The sequence below is a fragment of the Ambystoma mexicanum genome, chromosome 2p (genome assembly GCF_040938575.1).
Source record: "Ambystoma mexicanum isolate Mex_15411 chromosome 2p, UKY_AmexF1_1, whole genome shotgun sequence".
Taxonomy (NCBI): Eukaryota; Metazoa; Chordata; class Amphibia; order Caudata; family Ambystomatidae; genus Ambystoma; species Ambystoma mexicanum.
Window position 1 is genome coordinate 1,300,060,096 of NC_090923.1, and position 21,877 is coordinate 1,300,081,972.

Below are 21,877 nucleotides of genomic sequence, written 5' to 3' on the forward strand. Positions count from 1 at the left end.
CTGAGGAGCCCACGCCAGAGCAAGCCTTGCTCTCTCTGCCCCCCCTCCCCATCTCCATCCATCGCGGGAGCCTTCTGCAGCCTGTGACGTAGCGCTTGGGCTGAGGAGGTGTGCCCGCCACCCGGCCCAGCTTCAGGGGGACGACTGTGGCGGCGGAAGACACAGCTGGGCCCTCTGAACCAGTGCCTGCTCCTGCCGGGAAGAGACCTAGCAGCATTTGGGGACTCGGCTTTGCAGACTATGCTGTGTGGGCCTGCCGGAGCAGGCCCACTTGTGATACACATGCGTGGAGAACGACTACATACACAGTAGAGTCAGTAAGGTTTGCCTAACTGCTACACGCTTTGAGGATCTGGCCCCCTGGATAACATTGTGATAACGCTGGAACTTTGGCGCCTGCCTGTGCACGAATGTGCTAGGGGTAAACTGCTCCCCTTCCCACACAGGGACGGCTGACTGTTACACCTCCCCCTCGAATCCAGCATTAGAGAACGCTGGAGTATCTCTCGAATCAACCGGGAGGGCCGCTAAAACTCCCCCGCTGTTGCGCTCTCTCAGCTAGTGAGCTGACCTGGCCCCAGGGAACTGCACTGAAGCGTACACTGGCACAGCACCTCACACCATTGTCTAATGTGTCACGTCACTCAGGTCCAAGCTGGACCAGCAGGGCTCTAGGATTACAGAGGCGGAAACTAGGATTAGCGCCAACGAGGACGGTATTACAGCACTGCAGGACACTGGGCCTCATTACGCGTTTGGAGGTAGCCATGCCGCTATTTGCCTCCAAACTCGGGTCCGGGTTCCTTGAATGAGGAATTACCGGGCCATTCCAACCTTGGAGGACCCGGTAATTCCTCATTACATTTACCTATCCCCATTCCCATTTGAGCCCCCATAGGGCTCAATGGGAATGGGGATTGAGCTAACAACGGGCCCGTTAATAACGGGCCCGATGTTAGCTCCCTGGTCCCCTCGCGGGACTTGGAAAGGACGTCTGGTCTGACCAGACGTCCTTTCCGGGTCCCACAAGGGAACCTCGTAATAGTGCAGAGTGGGTTCAACAGCACCGGCACCATTACCGGTGCCGTTAAACCCATTCCGCCTACCTCGTAATGAGGCCCACTGCGTCTACCCTAGTCAGTGACATGAAATCAGTCAAAGCCAAATGTGATGATTTGGAGTCAGGATCACGGAGGAATAACATATGCATCATCGGGGTCCCGGAGAAAGCGCTCAAAGGCCAGCTTGAACTGGCAACTGAAAACCTACTCAAGGACCTACTGGGTTACTCTGATCTGTCCCCCTTCTCTAGAGTTGAGTGGGCCCACTGGGCGCTAGCCCCACGCCCTAAACTTGGAGACTTTCCGAGGCCAATCATCGCGAAAATCTTAAGCTATGGAGACAGGGATGAAATACTTCGACTTGCACGAGAAAAGGGCGAACTTAGACAAGAAGTGCAGATCATCAGGATATTCCCAGATTTCTCCACAGGAGTGCAGCCAATTTATCAGAGTTAAAAAACTGCTCAAAGAGGAATATCGCTTATGCCATACTGTTTCCAGCTCGACTGAAGTTCACTTTTAACAACAAACTGTACTTTTTCACAGTACCGGACGAGGCAGTGAAATTCATCGAGGCGCACATCCCTCTACATGCCCTTGCCGATGACCTAGTGGAAAATGACTGAGCTCAATGTGACACTTCTTATGCTGGCTGTTCTATTCTCATGTCCATGGTCTTTACGTCTTATATGTAACTAGCAACCCTAACACAACTTGTTTGCTCGTATTACTGATTACCAATCGGCTGTTCGGCTTGACCGCCCTCACAGTGGCAGCCTATAATATTTATGCCAATATAATTGCTTATACGCTACATTATACGTGTGGCCGCCGGCCCCACCCGGATACTCCGGACCACTACTACTGCTCTTACTATATCTAAACTCTCTCACGATTGCTATCCAGAAATGTGGCAACCTGGTTCCTAATTCAAGGAGGGTGGGGGCATGGACGATTGCCACAAATACTGTGAGAAATGTAATGGAACCACTAGGTTCCCATGTAAATTGGCCACATGGCAACGGCGCACCCCACTGCGACTGCAATGTTTCTTATTAAGTTCTGGCTGCGTGCAAGCACCTGTTGGGCCGCCGCTAAGGCTGGCCAGGTTGGGTACGGCTCACCTTCGGGAGGGATGGGGGGGAGAGACAGTCACACTGCCGGTTGAGGTAGTGCAGTGAGGATGGAGGGGGGAAAACTCTAAAAAAGGCAGAGAGGACATGGCATTGCACGTGATGGGTAGACAACATTGCTTCATCTTTACCAGCTCTGGACATATACGCAGTTGCGCATACTGGGATGTCCATTGAAACGATGATATGGCTATTCAGATGATGTCATGGAATGTCCGGGGGATAGGAAATTTCACGAAGGCCCGCTAGATTACAGCATATGCGCTGAGGCATGACGTGAAGATACTCCTCTTGCAAGAGACACATGCCCTCGGCCACCTTGCATCTTGCCTGGCACCCTCCTAGGGTCCAAAAAGGTTCTACACTACATATTCCACACAATCCATAGGAGTATTAACATTGCTTCATAAATCCGTGAAATTTGTACTGAAGAAAAGCCTGATAGACACTGAGGGGAGATATGTTATCCTCCATTGCATATTGGCAGACCGAGAGAGCCTGCTGGTAAACACATACGGTCCTAATGTTGACTCCCCTGAATTCTACGATCAGGTATCCTCCATATTGATGGGATATGTTGGGGTCCCTATAGTTTGGGGGGGGACATGAATCTCATACTCGATAATGACCTAGACAGGACAGGTACGACATCCAGAGTCCACTTGCGGGCAGCTAGAAGACTACATGCACACATGATATCATTTGGGTTGCGGGATGTCTAGAGGACACACCACCCTCAGTCGCGAGAGTATACCTTCTACTCATCTGTTCTTGATAGTTCATCCAGAATAGACCCGTTTATGACTACAGGCGACTTAATTGGGAAGGTTGCAGATACTCGTATACTAACTCGCACTCTGTCCGACCATGCACCTGTGACGCTGAGCTTGGAGCTTGTGGCCCTCTTGCCGCCTCACAATGCCTGGCGCTTCAAATCCGAAGCACTACTCGACGTAGTGTTCAAAGTCGAGATCCTCTCAGACATAAGGACCTTCTTTGAATGCAACCCACAGCAGGACATTACCTTTAGGGTTCGGTATGATATGATATGGCATTTGTAACGCGCCTATACACAAGTGTTTCAAGGCGCAACAAGGCAGGGAGGGGGGAACAAGGGGAGACAGACAACGATCCTACTAGGCCAGGTGTCATTCAGATCGTGCAAGTGCATGGGTAGGGGGGACGGGAAAAGTGCGAGGGGGAAAGGGAGATGGGAAAGTGCAGTACAGGGTTAGTAACGAACAAGATAAATAATAAGGGCCAGCTGGTGGCAAGTGCAAGATAAGTGCAGACAAGTGCTGGGAAGGGGGGCTGTAGGGATACAGAGACAGTCCCGCAGTGCAGGGGTTGCCAGGAAGGCAGTGCAGGGGAGAGTGGCTGGGCCAAGAACCGAGAATGGTGAGTGGCCCAGTTGCTGATTCAGTACAGTTTCAGCGATTTAGCAGGGGAGAGGGGAGAGAAAGCAGAAGCAAAGAGGAAGGTTTTGAGGTGCTTCTGGAACCAGAGATGGTTCTCCTCAAGTTTCAGGAAGGCTGTTCCAGAGGGAGGCCCCTGCTGCGGAGAGAGATCTCCCCCCAACTCGTTGCTTGGAGAAGCGGCTGACCCTGGGGGAGTTGGAGGCGGATGAGCGAAGTGCTCGAGAAGGAAGATATTTAGGAAGGGAGGGGAGAGTTGAAGGTATTTTGGCCCCAGGCCCCAGAAGGCCTTGTGGACAATGCAGAGGGTTTTGAACTTAATCCTCGCAGCCACAGGGAGCCAGTGTAGCGATTTCAGTCCTGGAGAGATACGGTCCCTGGGCTTGAGGCCAAGGACAAGTCTCGCAGTCCTGTTCTGGATGAGTTGTAGAGGGCGGAGAGTAGAGGCAGGAAGATTTAGATAGAGGCTGTTACAGTAGTCCAGCTTCGAGAGAACCAGGGCTCTGGAGACAGTGAGCTTTTGGGGGAAGGAGAGGAAAGGAAGGATACCTCTGAGGAGGTGCAGCTGGTAGTGTGACTTCTTAGAAACGTCAGAAATGTGAGGAGAGAAGGAGAGTGTGGAGTGGAAGATGACCCCGAGGTTTTTTGCCTTGCAGGTAGGAGCAGGAAGAGGGCCAAGAGAGGCCGGCCAGAGAGCTGTAGGGAAGGAGGGAGTGGGTGTGCCGATGAGTAGAATCTCAGTCTTACTGGCATTAAGGCAGAGATCGTTGGCGGCACACCATTTCTGGATAGCAGAAAGACAGTCGGAGATGAGGGAAGGAGAAGAGGAGGCCGAGGGTAGCCTGAAAATTAGCTGGGTATCATCCGCATAGCACTGAAAGTTGGGGCAGAGAGCAGCGATGCGGTGGGCGAGAAGTGCCAGATACTGGTTGAACAGCCAGGGAGAGAGGTTAGAACCCTGGGGGACACCACAGGTAGAGAAAAAGATGTCAGACAGGAAAGACCCCAGTTGGACCTGGGAGGGTCGCTTTGAGAGGAAAGAGGTCAGCCAAGCCAGAGCCTGACCAGTGATACCCAGGTTATCACGGAGACGGTTGAGCAGGATGGTATGGTTGACAGTATCAAAGGCAGAAGAGAGATCAAGCAAAATGAGAACACATGGAATGTTAGAGTCAAGGTTCGAGAGCAGGTCCTCACGGATGTTCAGGAGAGCAGTTTCCGTGCTTCTGGCAGCTCTGAAGCCAGACTGATGGTCATGAAGGCTGCCAACAGATTCGGCATGGAGATTAAGCTGGGAGATGGCAAGTTTCTCCAGGAGCTTGCCCAGGAAAGGAGTGATAGAGATAGGGCGATAGTTAGCTGGGCAGGACGGGTCGGAAGAGGGTTTCTTAAGAAGGGGGTGCACAAGGGAGTGCTTGAGAGGGGATGGGAAGACTCCAGAGGCGAAGGAGTGATTGCAGAAGTCATCAAGGGCAGGAGCCAAGGAGTCGATGTCGTCCTTAATAGTTTTGGAGGGGCAGGGGTGGACCTGTGTTGACGAGACTTTCATAGATCGGACTTGTCTCGAAACCTCATCAGCAGAAAAAAGGGGAAAGGCAGAGAAGGAGAGAGGAGGGGTGGCTGCAGAAGGCCCAGCGGACGGGCAGGGAATAGAGGGGGGAGGTGATGGGAGGAGAGTGAGGACAGGATGTCCTGAGTTTTTGAAATGAAGTGAGAGGCCAATGCCGTACAGAGGGCCTGGGAGGGGACAGGAGAGGGATAGACTGCAGCAGGGTTGGCCAGCTCCTTGCAGATTTTAAAGAGTTCAGCCGAATTGTTAGATGCCGCAGTGATGCGGGCTTGGATAAGGGCTCTCTTATTGGTGAGAACGGAGAGCCGGTATTGCCTTTGGAGCAGGCGACAGGCCAGTTTATCAGAGGATGAACATTAAGCACGCCATTTCCTCTCTGCCACCCTGCACATGCGTTTAAGGGTGACGAGATCCGAGTCATACCAGGAGTTACATTTGGCTTTGGGCTTCAGGCGGATTCTCATGGCAGGGGCAAGGATATCAAGAGTATCAGATATAGCAGAGTAGAGAGTGGAGAGGGCTGTGTCAGGGTGGGAGTCAGCCGAGGGGGGAAGAGGGGGCGAGAAGGTGGCAGCGAAAGCCTCAACTGACACACGCTTCATGGGTCGGATGACCGAGAAGGAAGATGGCAGTGATGAGGGTGGCTTTGCCTGTGGGGTAGGGAGGGTAAGGTGGGAGGAGAGGAGAAAGTGATCACTCCAGGAGAGAGGAGTGGAGAGAGGGATAGAGAGGGGAAGGTCAGAAGAGATCAGGGCATCAAGAGTGTGCCCAGCAGAATGGGTCGGCCCAGACGGGAGAATAGAGAGTGAGAGAGAGTCGCAGAGGTCGCGAAAGAGTCCAGAGGGGGGACAGGAGGCATCCAGGTGGATGTTGAAGTCTCTAAGAAAGAGGAGTTGAGTGGTTGAGAACAGGAGCGAGGAGGAGAGGTCAGTCCACTCGGAGAGGAAGGAGGAAATTTGACCAGGTGGCCGATAGATAGTAGCCACGGTAAGGGAGTGGCTAGGAGAAAGAGAGAGTCGGCAGACAAGACGGTGGAAGGCTTTTAAAGTTTATATCAGGGGCATGGCCATCTCACGGGAGGCAGGTGTTTTAAAAACCTTTAGGAATGACCTACAGCGCTCTGAGGCTAAACTCAAAGCTCTGGAGAGTGAGTATGCGACAGATGCAACGCCATCCGAGTTAGCTCAAATCATAGCAGAACTGGAGACGTTGGAATCTCATGCCATGCGAGAGATAAAGTACCTGGCTCGGCCAATCGCAGCAAGGAAGTACGGAGAGGGCGAAAGACCTGGGAGAACACTGGCTAGACTAATCCGGGCAGAAGGGAGACAAACCCATATAGAATGTATTAAGGACGTGCAAGGGATTCCACAATGGTCGGACCAGCAGATGCTTTCAACATTCTCACAATTCTACGCCGACCTATACACTCCACGGCAGGAACACAACACACAGGATATTCTAGACCTGCTTCATCAAATCCCTATGACTCTTAAATTCCCATTCACCCGTGAGCAACTAGACGCCCCAATAACACCAGATGAGATAGTCAAAGCTATCACTGACCTCCCCCGAGGCAAGGCCCCAGGCCCCGATGGACTCACTTCAGAGTTTTATCAAGAACATGTTGCCATCCTATCACTTAGATTGCTGGGGGTCTGGTCCGAGGCACTCTGCAAGTCCACTCTCCCACCTTCTATGCGAGAGGCAATTATAACAGTTCTTCTCAAGCCTGGTAAGCCTAGCGACGAATGCGTGCCGTGTAGGCCCCTATGTCTGATGAACTTGGACACGAAGATACTTGCCAAGACCCTGCCCAACAGATTTCTCCCAATTATGTCACACTTAGTCCACGACAACCAAAGCGGTTTTGTACCTGGACGCTCGACGACTCTTAATATTAGGAGGCTCTTTAATGGCCTTTCAAGAATAGACCAGGGCGCGGAGGAAGTTGCGGTCATGCTAGACGCACTAGAGGCCTTTGATGTGGTCTTGTGGCAATAAATGTGGGCAGTCCTGGAGAAAATGGGGCTTGGCCCAAAGGTGATCCATTACATCAAAATACTATATACTTGCCCCACCGCAAGAGTCTTGGTCAACTCTCTGACCTCGCGTTCGTTTGAGCTGCGAAGGGGCACGCGTCAGGGCTGTCCCTTCTCCCACATCCTCTTTGCACTGGTCATTGAGCCGATGGCAGATTATGTCAGGGCACGACATTCCCGGGAGGGCATACGCCTGGCAGATCCCCCTGATATAATATCGCTGTATGCGGACGATGTCCTATTGTATGTCAGGAACCCATCCACACATTGTGACCCCATACTGAGAGACATAATCAAAGTAGGCACCTTCTCTGGCTTTACCATCAACTATACGAAATCCGAGATATTCCCCCTCACTACTGCAACTCAACGCTCGACTTGTTAATACCCCTGCCGCTGGTCACCTGACAGTATCAGATACTTGGGTGGAGGGAGGAGGTCCAGGTAACACTATCTAGATCTGCTTTAATCACTGATAATTATACCCTGGTGCGAAATACATTGAATCTAAAGTTACCAAATGGCGTGACCTGCCTCTTTCTTTGGCCGGCAGGCTCTCATTGATGAAGATGGTCCTGGTCCCCAAGCTTCTATACATTTTTTGGAAATGTACCAATTTGGCCGGAGCAGAAATACTTTGAGGAACTACATGCAATGGACTCGCAATTCCTGTGGCACGCTGGGGTGGCCTGTAAGAAATGGCAACATATGGTCTTGCCCTATGAGAAGGGGGGATTTGTGGCTCCTGACCTGACCCTATACTGGATAGCTGCTCAAGTCCAATTCACCACATACTGGTATAAATATCCCACTGCTCCCCCATGTCAAGCTGGAAAAACTGGCCACGACTGGGGTCAACACCATGACCCTGATCCTTCAACATAAATATACAACTGATGCCTTAGCTGACCCTATTGCGTCCACCCTAGCGGTGTGGCGAAGCCTTATCGACCATACGTCCATCCCTGCCCTTAAATGGCTCCCCATATGGTGCTTCCCCGGGCTGGAACCTACTCATGATAGACTTCTTTCCCAACACTGGTCAAGCCTGGGGTACCATGCATTGACAGATCTATTCCCGGTAGGGCAGTTTATTATCCCACAGACGTGGCGCCCTGGCCATACAGGCTTGGCTCTGGAAATGTTGCAGTATTACAGACTCCGAGCCGCAGTCCGCGGCATGTGGTCATCATTCCCAGAGGAACCCCTGGACACCCCCCAAGCTGCAGTACATTGCCAATTCCAGTAACAGTCGGGGAATAATCTCCTCCCTATATAAAATCCTGCTAGCAAAGCTCCCAGACCTGGTCTCCAGTGCCCGGAGTGCTTGGGCCAATGACCTCGGTCTGGATATGACAACCAACTTGTGGAGGAGGATGTGCTCCCACATGAGTAAGGTCTCCCTTAATTCCAGATATCGATGCATGCAGTATAAACTATTGAGTAGAGTGTACTACACCCCACATAGACTGACTAGACTATCCCGTGGCTGCGTGCAGGTTTGCATGAGATGCCAGGCCGAGAACGCAGACCCTGCGCATATGTTCTGGTCATGTTCTCTGCTGAATGCATTCTGGGGAGATGTTCTCAATGCACTTTCTGAGATTGTGGGCACTGTAATGGGCCCAGACCCGATGGCATTGTTGTTTGGTATCTGGAGAGGTGATGAGATCAAAAAAATGGCTAGGTTTCTAAATGTGGGAAGTATATGACCAAGAAAGGCATACTGCAGTTTTGGAAACCCCCCTCTCCACCTACCTTTAAGATGTGGCTCTCTGCCCTCACCTGAACACAAACATGCGAAGAGGAACACATTGCCTCACTATCTGCGCAATCTTGCACAAGGAATGTTTGGATAGCCTTCTGCAGCTACCTTAATAAAGAGACAGATGAAGACCCAACCACCACTGTATCCCCATCCCCATGATCCAAATGCTAGCTATTGTTGAGAATGCTTGCCCCTTACCTAATGAAGAAGATATGCATGATTGCCAATGAATATGCTGTATTATGTATATTTGTAGCAATGTTTAAGTGCTCAGAGTGTGTAATTGCCTAAATTCTGCCAATAAAACAAAAGTAAAAAAAAAGAAGGTACGTACTCTCCCTGCCCAAATCGACGCTGACAGCGATAATAAGGAAAGAGCTTGGCCTAACTTCCATGTACGCGGATACAGTCTGGAAATCTCTTTCGTTCTACTGCAACTGCCTTCAACCATCATCCGAAGTGGGATTTATGGTTCTAAAATCAGCCTTGCTGTTGGGAAAGGAACAGGCCCTCGTGGAGTGGAGTAGGATGTGTAAGGGAATTCTGGAGAGCGTAAGCATGACAGATGAACTGCTTCTGGCGAACCCGGACCATGTCAAACGGAAGTTATTTGACGAGGACTGGATTGATAGACTACAAGCGGTAAATAAGTATAAGATCTATGGCAAGAACTTTACAAACCTGAGAAGGCGCAGTATAATCCTGGGCTATTTGAAAACATTTCCTTCGGACGCTCTGCGTAACCAGTTCTTCAGACTAAGTTTGAGCTTGTTGCCCACAAAAGAGAGATTGGAAGTCAGGAAAGTGCAAAAAAAATGAGACTTTGGTTTCAGATTATCCAACGAGACTCCAGAAACGTTGTACCATCTAATTATGCGATGGCTGGATTTAAGGGGTAATAGATCAAGTCTGATGGGGAAATTCTTCCGTGATTATCTGACCTTATCTCTCAGCGAAATGTGGGCCTTCTTAATGCAGGGCAAGAGGATTTCTTTGACTCTTGCTTTGTTGGAATTTGTGAAAGTAATCTTTCTGGAAATAGATAGAAGGAACTCTCACGAGGATTGAGTTTTGTAAACTATTATCTTGGAAGACTGGATTTTCATTTGAGAAATTAATTATGGAAAGTTTTTGATCACTGTTGATTTTTTAACGGATTTGTTTTTTTGACTATCCAATTTTATATACTACTGTTGGTATAGCGGAAAGGTTTTGTTTGTAAACTGTTTGCTAATAACAAAATAAGAATAATAATAAAGTCATGAACCAAAACAAATTACACGATTTAGGGTTGTGGGGACGACTTGTTGGCTTTTCTGCAATAGATGTTAGGAAATTGAAAATAAGGGAAGATTCCCATCGTATACCACTGGAGTAATGGGGTGTGCCCGGCTACTAACTATTTTTGAGAGGTCTAAGGGATTGAGGGGTTGACAAGATACAAAGTTGTACAAGTTAGGTTTTCTTTATTTTGTCTGTTTGAAACCAAACAGATTTGTTTTGTTGCAGAGTAAAGTTCCAGAAAGTGTTGAAAACATAACTGTGTGAGCCTTTAAATGAAATGAAGGGAAAGCTTTAATATTTTCGAAATGTATTTGATGAACATTATGGCATGAGGTTTACTTGATATTCCTAATTTTCTATTTTCAGCCAAGAAACGTTTTCCTACAAGGACCCGACCTTCATGTGCGAATAGGAGATTTCGGACTTGCCTGCAGAGACATTATTCAGGATGAAACAGTGGCATGGTCTAAAACGGACATTACAAATGGTAATTTCATTTCAATTGAAAATTGTCACCTGCTATATTATGGTACTTTTGTATATGTGCAAGCATTTTGTTGGCATTGCAATTATGGTGTAGTGTTGCGCATGAGCAAATGTAACACAATACAGTCTTTCGGAAACGCCACAGACTGGTGTAGTTCACTATATTTTACCAGAGGAGGCATACCATTTGCATATTAGTCTGGTCCCACCCACAAGGGTCAGGTCGGCAACAAAATGCCAGGCAATTCTCCTCTGAACTAGAGTACCAGCAGAAATCCCAGACATATGTTTCCGCCTTGATGATGGACATCATCATTGAGGTGAAGCTGAGCCTCTCTAAGCATCCCAGAGAACAGGTTATTTGGCCATGTTCCTTCTCAGTAGAGAGGCTGTCACAATGTTGGCATAGTGCACGTAACGTTTTGGCCAACGTTAGAAGAGTAATCTCAAAAATTCATGTGATGTAAATACGTTTTCAGTTGTATTTAATAAACTGGTAAAGGCAGGATTTTGTACTACAGGGGTTGTAGGTCTTAAACCAGGCTCAATTTATATTATTCACAACCCTTTGTACTAGCATGTCCTGGTGTGCTCCAAGGACAGTAAGAGTACCACCCCCTTTGTCTTGCCTTTCTCGATTGTTGGGTAAATTCGACAATAGTAGTTGAGTCCTACCTTGTTCGATATCCTTCCATATTTTAACATTTGGGGGGTCATGCTCAGTCTAGTCTGCACTTCCAAATAGTAGCGTTTAATATCTGGTACTTGCAATCTGTGCGCAACTGGGTTTTTCATCATGATTGTCGGGTGTATTCTCTAACGTTTTTTACATCAGATGAATTTAAACCTCTTCCCATGAAATCTATCCAGCATTGCTGATGGGATATGTATAGTGTCATGAATCTCAGGATGCTGCCACTTCTCCCCAGTGAAGAGCCTTTTCTTGTGAGACTAGGGAGGTACTGGCATGAAGATGAGTGGAGCAATATAGAGTGCAATCATTACAAAGAGGAAGGACTTCCACAAGAGGCTGGGGAACCCCCAGAGCATCTTCATATAAGTGGGGGGGAGAGAGAGAACATCAGTGAGAGACCCAGGAGTTTCAAACCAGCTCTGTGAGCGACACTAGTGGACTCGAGAGAACACTGCTTCCCAAGCAGGCGAGGAGCTGAAAGGAACAGGTGCCCAAGCTGCACTGTTCGAGGGGCAGACTAGAGAGTGTCTTTCAAGCTGACTCTAGTCCTAGGAGGGGCACACAAGGAAGGCTGGTGAGTGGCTGCAAGGTACAGGTGCCAGAGTTGCACTGTCGAGGGGCAGACTAGCAAGAGTATGTTAAGCCTACTTGAGTCCCAGAAGGGACCTGCGAGAGAGAAGTGGTGGCTGAGATGGAGAGAGAGGAAACTCAATGATGCTAACGCTTACCAAGAAACATGCCAAAGCATTTCGGGTGAAGAACCGAGAATAGCTGTCCTGACAAAAGAAATAGAACCGAAGAAGAACGCCAACCCAATGGCGCATCTGTGTTACAAAGAAGGTAACTGGCAGAGCATGAGACTCGGGGAGCGAGGCAGTTATGACGATTGGCCTAGTCATAATCGTCGCAGTCAGAAAAAAACTATTATAAAGATTCAAATAATCGTACTCGTTCCAGTGAGGAATCAAGTAGCGAGAAGAGTGAGAATCATTACTGGGTTCAGACTACTCGCCCCAGTGAGTACCCAAGTAAAAGGAAGTGTGAGAATCATTATTGGGTTCAGCCTACTTGTCACAGTGAGAAACCAAGTCGCTAGAAGTGTGAGAATTATTACTGGGCTCATCCTACTCATCCCAGTGAATTACAAAGTAACGAGAAGAGTGATCATTTTTCCTGTGTTCATACTCGTCCCAGTAAAAGACCAAGTAATACAGAGAGTGAACCTAGTCACTGGGTACATCATACTCACATCCCAGTGAAAGGTCAAGTGATCATAGGATTACGACTTGTACTAAAGAGAAGATTGGTTAAAATCTTTGAGTCATACGTTTGATGTCAGAGAGAGAGAGAGACTTTCAACTTCATATGAGAAGGGCAGACTAAAGAAACCTCTAGATAACAGATCATCCATACAGAGGGACTTGAAAAGCCAAGATAAAGGGAACCAAAGGATGTGGATATGTCCCATAAGTGAACTGAACAAACTGTTACAAGAGATGACTAAAGATTCTGTATTGATAGAGGTTTGCTGAGAAAGCACCCCAGAAGAAGGCAGTCATTCTCCTGGACTTTAGTTGTTTACTATTAGTGGTAGGTCAGTGTAGCTTAGTTTTGAATGGAGGACAGACTTTTCCTTTGGACTTCACAACTGACGAAGAGCACCCTAGTTGGCTTTTATTAGGTAGGGGAGCCCATAGCTTAGGGAAAGTGAGGCCTTTTCATATCATTTTCAATAAAATGTTCTTTAGAATGGCAACTTCTAGTGTGTCTCCTTCTTTTTACCCTCTACAATAGGTAGTGACCGAAATGCATACAAGAATCTAGGTAGTAGGATAATTTTAATCGCTATTATTCATCCCACCTATGAGATTTTCTGTTTCTCCAGCATGGGGTCGGGCATGGATTCACATGCTCATGAATATTACCCGTTGCGAGGCTGGGAACCCTCAGTAAAAGAAAAAGTTTCACTTTTGCTTATAAACTGTATTTTTCCTCTAAACCAATTGCTGTCCTCTGGGTCATACTGCCCCCAACCAATGACAGTCCTCTCCATAAGCTCCACCCCTGGTGGCCATCTTCAGATTTTTACTGCACGCTTCAGTGTTGGGAGACCTCTTAGTGCTCTCTGTGTTTTTTTCTTGATATTTAGAGTTTTTGCACCTTTTCATCATAACCGTAGAGAAAAGATACCTCTTCAAACTCTGCGTGAAATGTGGACTAAGGAACATTTTCGTGTGGGATCGTCACCACAAATGTCTTTAATGCCTGCATCCGGACCATGATGAGCAGGGATGTAAGGTCTGCCGTGGGTTTTTAATTAAGACCAAGAAGGACTGCTACAGCAGGCTGACGGTGTGGTTGAAATCGGGTAAAGCCTCTGACTCGACCTCTGGGCACGAGCACACTTCTCCCAGAGCCGGCCGGTCCAACGATCAAACTCCCTCAGATAAGAGGTCGAGGTCCTTTGAGGACGCCCCATCCCCAGGGATCCAAAAGAAGGCAAGGCTGTAAACAACGGATCCCACTGGGTTTGACACTGATTCAGGCCCCGATTCGGGAAGTACAAGGTCGCCATCACCGACCACATCAACGCTGAGCCTGCCGGCGAGGATTGCACACTTGAAGAGGAAGTCCTTGACCCTTGCCATCGGGGGATAAGGCGACAAAGTAGAAATCCCTTCTCTGCCTCCATCGACCTCTCAATCAGCCAAGATAACCTCAACTACGTCAACGGCCACATCGATGACTGCTGTTGCCATCCTGCCGACGACCCAGTCGATGTCTACTACTTCTTTGAAAGGGGGGCAGACCACTAAGGTGGTGCCAGCAGTGACAGAAATGGCTACTCCTCGGGTCTCCTTACTGGCACTGTGTGAGGTAACGGCCACGACTTCAACAAAGATGCCTGGAAAGGGGACAGCAGCCTCTTTCTCTCAGAAGTCTCAGGTGTAACGTTTACCTTGGCCTCTGCAGGAGCACCTGGTCTCTCTGGGGCTGGTTCCACACTACTCGTTGCCCCACACCCATGTAGTACCCAAAAGCACACCACCCGAGTGTGAGTTGGAAGGAGTGCGAGATGTTGTTGGGGGTATATCATAGAGATGCTACCCAGTATTGCCAGGAATCAGGTAAGAAGGTCCTAGGGCCAAAGAACACAGATAAGTACTTTTGCTTTTGGCCCCTTTAACTACCCCGACCCAGGGAAGGCTGACCTCACCTGTTGAACTGCACAGGAGCGAACATTCCCGGTTGCTTCTATGCATTTGGCGTCACTGGCGCTACCTAGACTCACTGTGGCTACCTGCAGGTGGTGGTCCTCTGGTTAGTAACTCTGGTGGTTGGAGATAATGTCTGTGGGGCTGAAACCCCTTCTTCTCCTATGGGTAAGTAGTACTGGCAATGTCTATCGGGCTGCCAACCCACCTTCTTCTGTCTGTGGTTGTAGTCTCTTGAGGTTAAGAAACCCTTTCTGTTCCACGTCTTTTCCCCTTGGGTTGCGCTTGCTGATGCGTGTTGCTGCCCCTTGCCGGGGTTGTTAGTCCGGTGTAATTGTCCAGTCTATTGTTTCTTTCTTGTTCCTTTTCAGGTGTGAAGCTCTTGGGGAACTGAAGCCATGTGGCAGAGCCGTCTATGGTGAGGAGCGAAGAATTGAAGGACAGCCAAGAGCGCAGTGCTCTTAGTTCTTTTGATGTAATTTCCCTGCTTCGGCAGTATCGTGTGCCTCGACAATGACCTTCTTTTGTATTGCAGGAAACGGATCGGGTCACTGGAATCAGGTGCCGGTGGTAATTGTTCCACTGCAGGAGGCAGAGAAACGCAAAGCACTGAGAACAGGCATGGGCATGGATTTTATAGCAGCCACACCCATACAACTAGACTGCATATCTAACAAAACTTCCCTGGGTCTTCCTGGCAGCCACGTTGAGAGTAGATGATAAGCCAAATGGGGTGGCCATCTTGGAGGTCCATACCAAACTGAGCATATAATCAGAAAACATTGGTAGGTTCTGCTTGGTGAGAATGCCAAGCATGCCACAACAGGGTCCAGCCTTCCCTCTTCCTCCCTTGATGTGTACTCCTGATATGGTGGCAGGGGCCTGGCTTGCCTGGTTTGCTGGTGATCAGGACTTCAGGAGAAGGGAGGGAGTAGGCCTCTGGCGACACCTCGGAAGCACACAGAACAAGGAGCGGAACCAAGTGTGCCGCGGTACATTTATACTAGCTCCAAGGTGGGTGACGACCTGCCCGAGGGCTACTGTTGGGATCACGAAGGGGGCCAGGGACCCTTGTTGTAAGGTGGGTCGCCGCAGAGTGAACCATATTGCCTGCCATAGCAGGCGAAGCATACTAGCCGGAACAACCTCCTATCATCCTTTCTACACCTCAGACCAGAGACGTTTCGTTGGACATTCTGACCATGCTGCGCGTGCAGTTATCAGAAATTCAAGGCTGCTTTCCGTAAATCCTTCTCGGCGCAAAGTCAAAGGACAATGCAGGGGGCCCGAGGCACCAACCAACACCACCACCGCCTCCTCAGGTTTTGACTCAGACATGGGACCCTGCCACACACACTGATATGGGCACGGATACGGCAGCTACGACAACAGACACCCACAAAGCTGATTACTTTGTGCCAGCGGATGGGGAGCTAGCAGGTGCGTATGACCCACCCAGTGCCTCTCCACCAAATGCGGTTGTCCTCTTCCATTCTATGATGTCCAGAGACCCCAAACTTTTTTCAACTGGTGCCTGAGGAGACAAAGAGGAAGGGTTTGTTTATCAACGTCGCAAGTCCAGGTGGAGGACCATCATGACTGTTCCTTTGTTGGACCATATCTGGGATGAAGGCCTAGCACTGTTTAAGAATCCGAGCACCACCCCGCCCAAGCAGGACAGGCTCAAGAAGAAGTACAGAATCCTGGACTCGCCCCCCAAGTGCCTGAGGTCCCAGCCTTCACCTGACTCTGTGGTCTCAGCTGCGGGCAGGAAACGCTTTGCGACTCATTCGTCCTCATTCATGGTAACCCCGGACCAGGAAGGGAAGAAGCTGGGCGCTATGGGCAAGAGGATTATCTATATGGCTGCAAGCACCATTAAGGCCGCTAATGCATTGGCCATTTTGTCACGCTACGACCGGGAGCTCTGGTATAAGCTTCGGACTACGCTATTACAGTGGCAGTAGACATTGCAGACACTGGATCCCGTCAGCTGGGCAATGGAGTGTCTCTTTGTCGGCAGGGATGGCTGAAATCTACCATCTTCAGACCGGACGTTCAGTCGAAGGTGTTAGACATGCCATTTAACAGAGAAAACCTGTTTGGCAAGACAGTCGACGAGTCTCTTCAAGTCATCAAAACTGACACAGAGACGGCACGTTCACTGGGCACCCTTCAGCAACGTCAGTCGTCGTCCTTTTGTTCCTCAAGGGGAATCTCTGGCAGATCCTCCAAGGGCTACAGCACCCCTTGTCGGCAGTCTTCCCGCTCCAGGACACAGGAGTCATACAGAGGCCACTCACAGGCTTACTGCAGCAGGGGACAGCACCCGCAAGACAGGGCCCCGGCACCTAAGCAGGCCTGAACTGCCTGTGGACTCGGGCCCCCACTCGTGCACCCCGGTGGGAGGCCGGCTGGCGAGGTTCATCAGTGCATGCAAGACCATCACCACCAACAGATGGGTGCTGGACGCTCTCAGACAGGGGCACACCTTGGTGTTCCAACGCAAGTGTCCTCGTATTTCCCCTGTAGCACAAGAACAGCATGTGGCACAGCTACTACAGAAGGTCCAAGCAATGTCAAGAAAGGGGCGAAAGAACCCGTTCCCCGACACCTCCAGGGTGTACTCCAGATACTTTTTGGTCCGAAAGAAGACTGGAAGGTGGAGGCCGATCCTGGACCTGCAACGCCTCAGCGAATAACTGAAGTCCCAGAAGTTCAGGATGGTCACATTGCAGCACATGCTCGGCCAACTAGAGAAAGGTGACTTCCTGACATCACTGAACCTGGAGGACGCCTACTTCTTTTTTTTTTTTCAAATTATCTTTATTGGTTTTTTAACATTTTTAACATACAAATGCGTAACATATATCAAAACATCTCCTTCATAATTCATTCCCTGTCTATTTCACAATAACTTTTCAAATTCATAAATTGATCAAATATTCTAAAACTCATTATTCAATGATAATTAGCAGAGAGAAGATTAATTCACAGGCAGAAACGTCGAGCACGGGGAGTGTAACTAGGAGAAAGAGGGGAAAACATAGCACAAGGGAAAGAGAGAAGAGAGAAAGCAGAGAAAAAACAAAAAAAAAACAAAAAAAACACACAAGCGAATCAGGTCAGTAAGCCATCAATTCATAGAGTCAGCATCAACGATTCATAAAGTGTCTGATCAGTTGAGGTTGAAAATACATATGTTCTCTGTCTGATACATAGTATAAGAATAGGCCCCAGGTTCTTATACATTTCGTGAGTTTCCCTGCGAGTATGGCTGTAAGTTTCTCCAATCCCAACAATTCCCACACCTTTACCCATCAGTATGCTATGTGTGGTCCTTCCACAGTTTTCCAAAATCGGGCTCTTATAATTCAGGCAGCAATAAGTAATTGTGAAATCAAAGCAGCCCTGTGTCCCGTCATCGGAGAAGACCCATCCTCTGGCACATCTCCTAGTACCAACACTCTTGGGTCCATGCGGAGTAAAGAGCCTGGGATCTCTTTAATTTTATACCTCACCTCCAGCCAAAATGTTTGGATAACTGAACAATGCCCCCACATGTGAGCTAGGTCTCCCCGCTCCACACAGCCATGCCAACATGTGTCTGGATGTTATGGATTAATTGCGTGAAGCCTGCTTGGAGGTAAGTGCCACCTGAAACAGACCTTAATGGCGTTCTCCTTCACAATGGTGCATCTCAAACTCCTTTGGGCGCTGTGCCAGATCCATTGCCATGACTCTTCTGAAATTTCCATGCCCAATTCCCTTTCCCAAGCTAGCATATAAGGGAGTTTCTCCTCTGATGGAGCATTCTCTAAATGTCTGTAGCATGTGGCTAGTTTATGAGATTGTTGTCCCTCTTGGATCTTAAGTTCTATACCGGACAGGGTTCTTAAAGCGGCTTGGCGGGTGCCCTTATTTGTCAGCCAGTGCCGAGGTTGTATGTACTTAAATCGTTCTGTCTCAGAGACCCCGAATTTTGCCTTGCATTCTTGAAGGGTCAGGGGTTCCTGAGATGCATATAAATCCCTCAACCTCAGGGGTTTATCTGAGCTCCAGTTTTGGTAAGATTTGGCACACAAACCTGGGGTGAATGCGGGATTCTGAGTTATTGGGAACATATGGTCCAACCATGACAAATAGCCCTCTGCGAACATGCCCTATCCCAACTTCGAAGTGTGGCTAAGGTGGTGGGTAACAATTCGCCTTTGTACTGTACCTCCGAGCCTCCTTGGGAAGAAATGGAAAATGAGCTAGAGGGAACAGAGTCATCGCCTGTTCAATCTCCTGCCATCTGGGAGGTTCCGGTGAGTTCCCCCAAGATAACATCACCGCTACCTGGGCTGCTCCAAAGTATTGCAAAATCGAGGGGAGTCCCAGCCCCCCCACCATGTTCCTTCTTGTGAGGAGCTTGCAAGGAACCCTTGGTTTTTTTCTTTTTCCAAATAAACTGACCAATCTCCTTTTGCATAGCTATGAGTTTGTTCTCGGGGGATGAGTACTGGCAGGGAATGAAAAGTATAAAGAAGTTTCGAGATAAGAGACATCTTGACGGCGCTAACCCGGCCCAGCCATGAGATCTCTTGAGAGTCCCAGCGATGAAGCCACTCTTTGGCTTCTTTGAATAAAGCAGGGATATTCACCTTATAGAGGCCAGTATAAGTCGAAGTCAGTTTTATTCCTAGATACGGGATCTCAGTAGAGGACCATGAAATTTGTGATGCTGCCTGTATGCCACCCAATCTGCAGGGATCTTCAGTTAGGGCCATTCCTACAGATTTAGCTGTGTTCACCTTAAAGCCAGAGATCGAGGCGAACCGAGCCAGGAGATCCATGAGATCCATAGGAGGCGGAATTGAGCTTGGAGCATCATTTAAAAAACAAAGAAAGTCGTCCGTGTATAGAGCTACCTTATGACATTGCCCCGCTACTTCAAAACCAAATATTTCAGGATGGAGTCTGATGTGTTGGGCCAGGGGCTCCATTGCTAAAGCAAAAACCAGAGGCGAAAGTGGCCAACCCTGGTGCCTTTTTCCTAAAACAATCAGTGGAGTCCAATTCTTGTTCAGCCTATCCCTGTTCGAAGGAATCTGGAAATTGGAGAGAATCAATTTCGAGAACCCAGAGCCAAATCCAAACCCTTCTAATAGAGCTTCTAAATATCTCCAGGACATGATGTCAAACGCCCTATGGGCATCCAAAGACAGTAAGGATAGTCTCCCTGGGATCTTCGAGGCCAAGGCTATCAGGTTTATAGCTCGAGTAACGTTATCGTATGTTGAGCGATTGCATATGAACCCTGTTTGATCATTTCCTACCAGCAAAGGGAGAATTCTTCCTAACCGTCCTGCAATAATTTTACCTAGGAGTTTTGTCTCTGTATTTAACAGCGCAATTGGCCGATAAGAGGCGCAGTTCGCAGGGTCCTTGCTGGGCTTCAGCAGCAGTGTTGTGGCTGATTCAGTCATTGATTTGGTCTCAACACCCGTTTCCCAGACAACATTAAACAGTTTTGTTAAATAGAGGGAAAGTACAGTCCTAAAAGTTTTATAAAACGTATTCGTAAAGCCTTCCGGCCCTGGGGCCTTACATAGGGGAAGGGATCGAATAGCTGCATCTGTCTCTTCCAGTGAGATCGGTTCTTCCATAAGCTCCAGAGAAGTCTGCCGGAGCTGCGCCTCCTGTATAAATGTATGGGCTAGCTGTGAGCCCGTGATATGGGGAGCTGAGTGTTCTCTGAAAAACTTTTCAACTACCATGGAGAGTTTCTCTATCTCTGAATAGACTTGCTTCCCATCAGTGTCCCTTAGGGATTCTATATGATTACGCCTAGCTTGTTTTTTTAGTTTAGCCACTAATAGCCGGTTGGCTTTGTTTCCTTTCGAATAATAATGTTGTTTAATACGCATCAAACCATAAGCTGCCCAACTCATATGATGAGCTTCAAGCGCTTTCTGGGCCACCCGTACATACCTAAGTGCTTGTGGGGAAGCCCTATTTTTATGTGCCTCCTTTCTTTTGCAGTTCCAGCTCCAGTTGGACTTTGGGTTTGTCTCCTGGTCCTCCCCCTTTCTACTGTTTGGGCTATAATCTGACCCCAGATTACCGCTTTTGCTGCATCCCACACTACCGCATAGTCCATCCCCTCCCTATCATTGTCAGCAAAATAGTGAGTTATAATGTCTGAAATATGAGAGCAAAATTGGCAATCCCCCAGGAGGAGTTCATTCAACCGCCATGCACGTGCAGGCTCCGGGGTATCCTCTAAAGGGGCTATTGTTAACAACACAGGGGCGTGATCTGACAAAGCCTTCAGGAGGATCTCTGTCAGTTGTTTGCGGGATAAGGTTATCTGAAAGAAAAAAACATCCAGTCTAGGGATCCCTCTATGTACCACAGAAAAAGTGTAGTCCCGCTCCCCCTGGTTAAAGAAACGCCAAGCTTCTATAAGAGAATGCTCTCGGAGGCGTGTTGTGAGAGCTAAGAATTTTTTTTTATCTGACGGAGTTGGAGGCAAAGACTTATCCTCCAATGAGTTAATCACTGCATTGAAATCCCCTCTCATAATGAGATCCCCTTCAACTTGTTCATGCATAATCTTTGACATGGGGGTGAAAACCGAATATTCCTGAGAATTGGGTGCATATAAAGATATCAGGGTCACCCTCTTCCCTTGCAGTGTAGCCACTACTAAAATGTATCTCCCTTCCCTATCTCGCAAGATCTTATGATCCTTTAACGGAACCCCCTTACGGACCAGAATGGCTACTCCGCATCTCTTTAGCCCCGAGGAGGCACAGAATGTGACGGAGAAGAACTTATCATTAAGCCGAACTTCATCAGAAGGTAAAAGATGAGTCTCCTGGAGGAACAATATATTGGGGTAAAGTGTGGCCAGACAGTGGAATAAAGCCTTCCGCTTTAGTGGAGAATTTAATCCCTGTAGATTCAGGGTTAGACAGTTTAGATTCAGAATTGCCATTCTGGTGACCCCCTGTTCCTCATGCACATCCAACATAACTGATTTCCCACATAAAATTCCTCCCAGAGAGCTCCCCAACTCCCTCCCCATTGCCCGTATGACATGTACCAGGATTCATTGGACCATCCAGGATAAACCACTCCCCAGATTAACCATGTTGCAGTGTAAGGTGTCAACCCTCTCTTAGTTCCAACATTGCAGGCTAAATGGCGTTTCCAGTAAAA

At 48.6% G+C, this 21,877-nt stretch overlaps 1 protein-coding gene across 1 annotated transcript in view; it reads left to right on the top strand.

Moving 5' to 3' along the window:
- EIF2AK1 (eukaryotic translation initiation factor 2 alpha kinase 1) overlaps window positions 1–21,877 on the top strand; it is a 1,543,308-nt gene that overhangs the window by 1,317,883 nt on the left and 203,548 nt on the right. Inside the window, exon 12 of the mRNA XM_069645632.1 lies at window positions 10,640–10,760. Within this exon, the coding sequence (XP_069501733.1) occupies window positions 10,640–10,760 (121 nt within the window). The remainder of the gene's footprint in view (window positions 1–10,639; window positions 10,761–21,877) is intronic.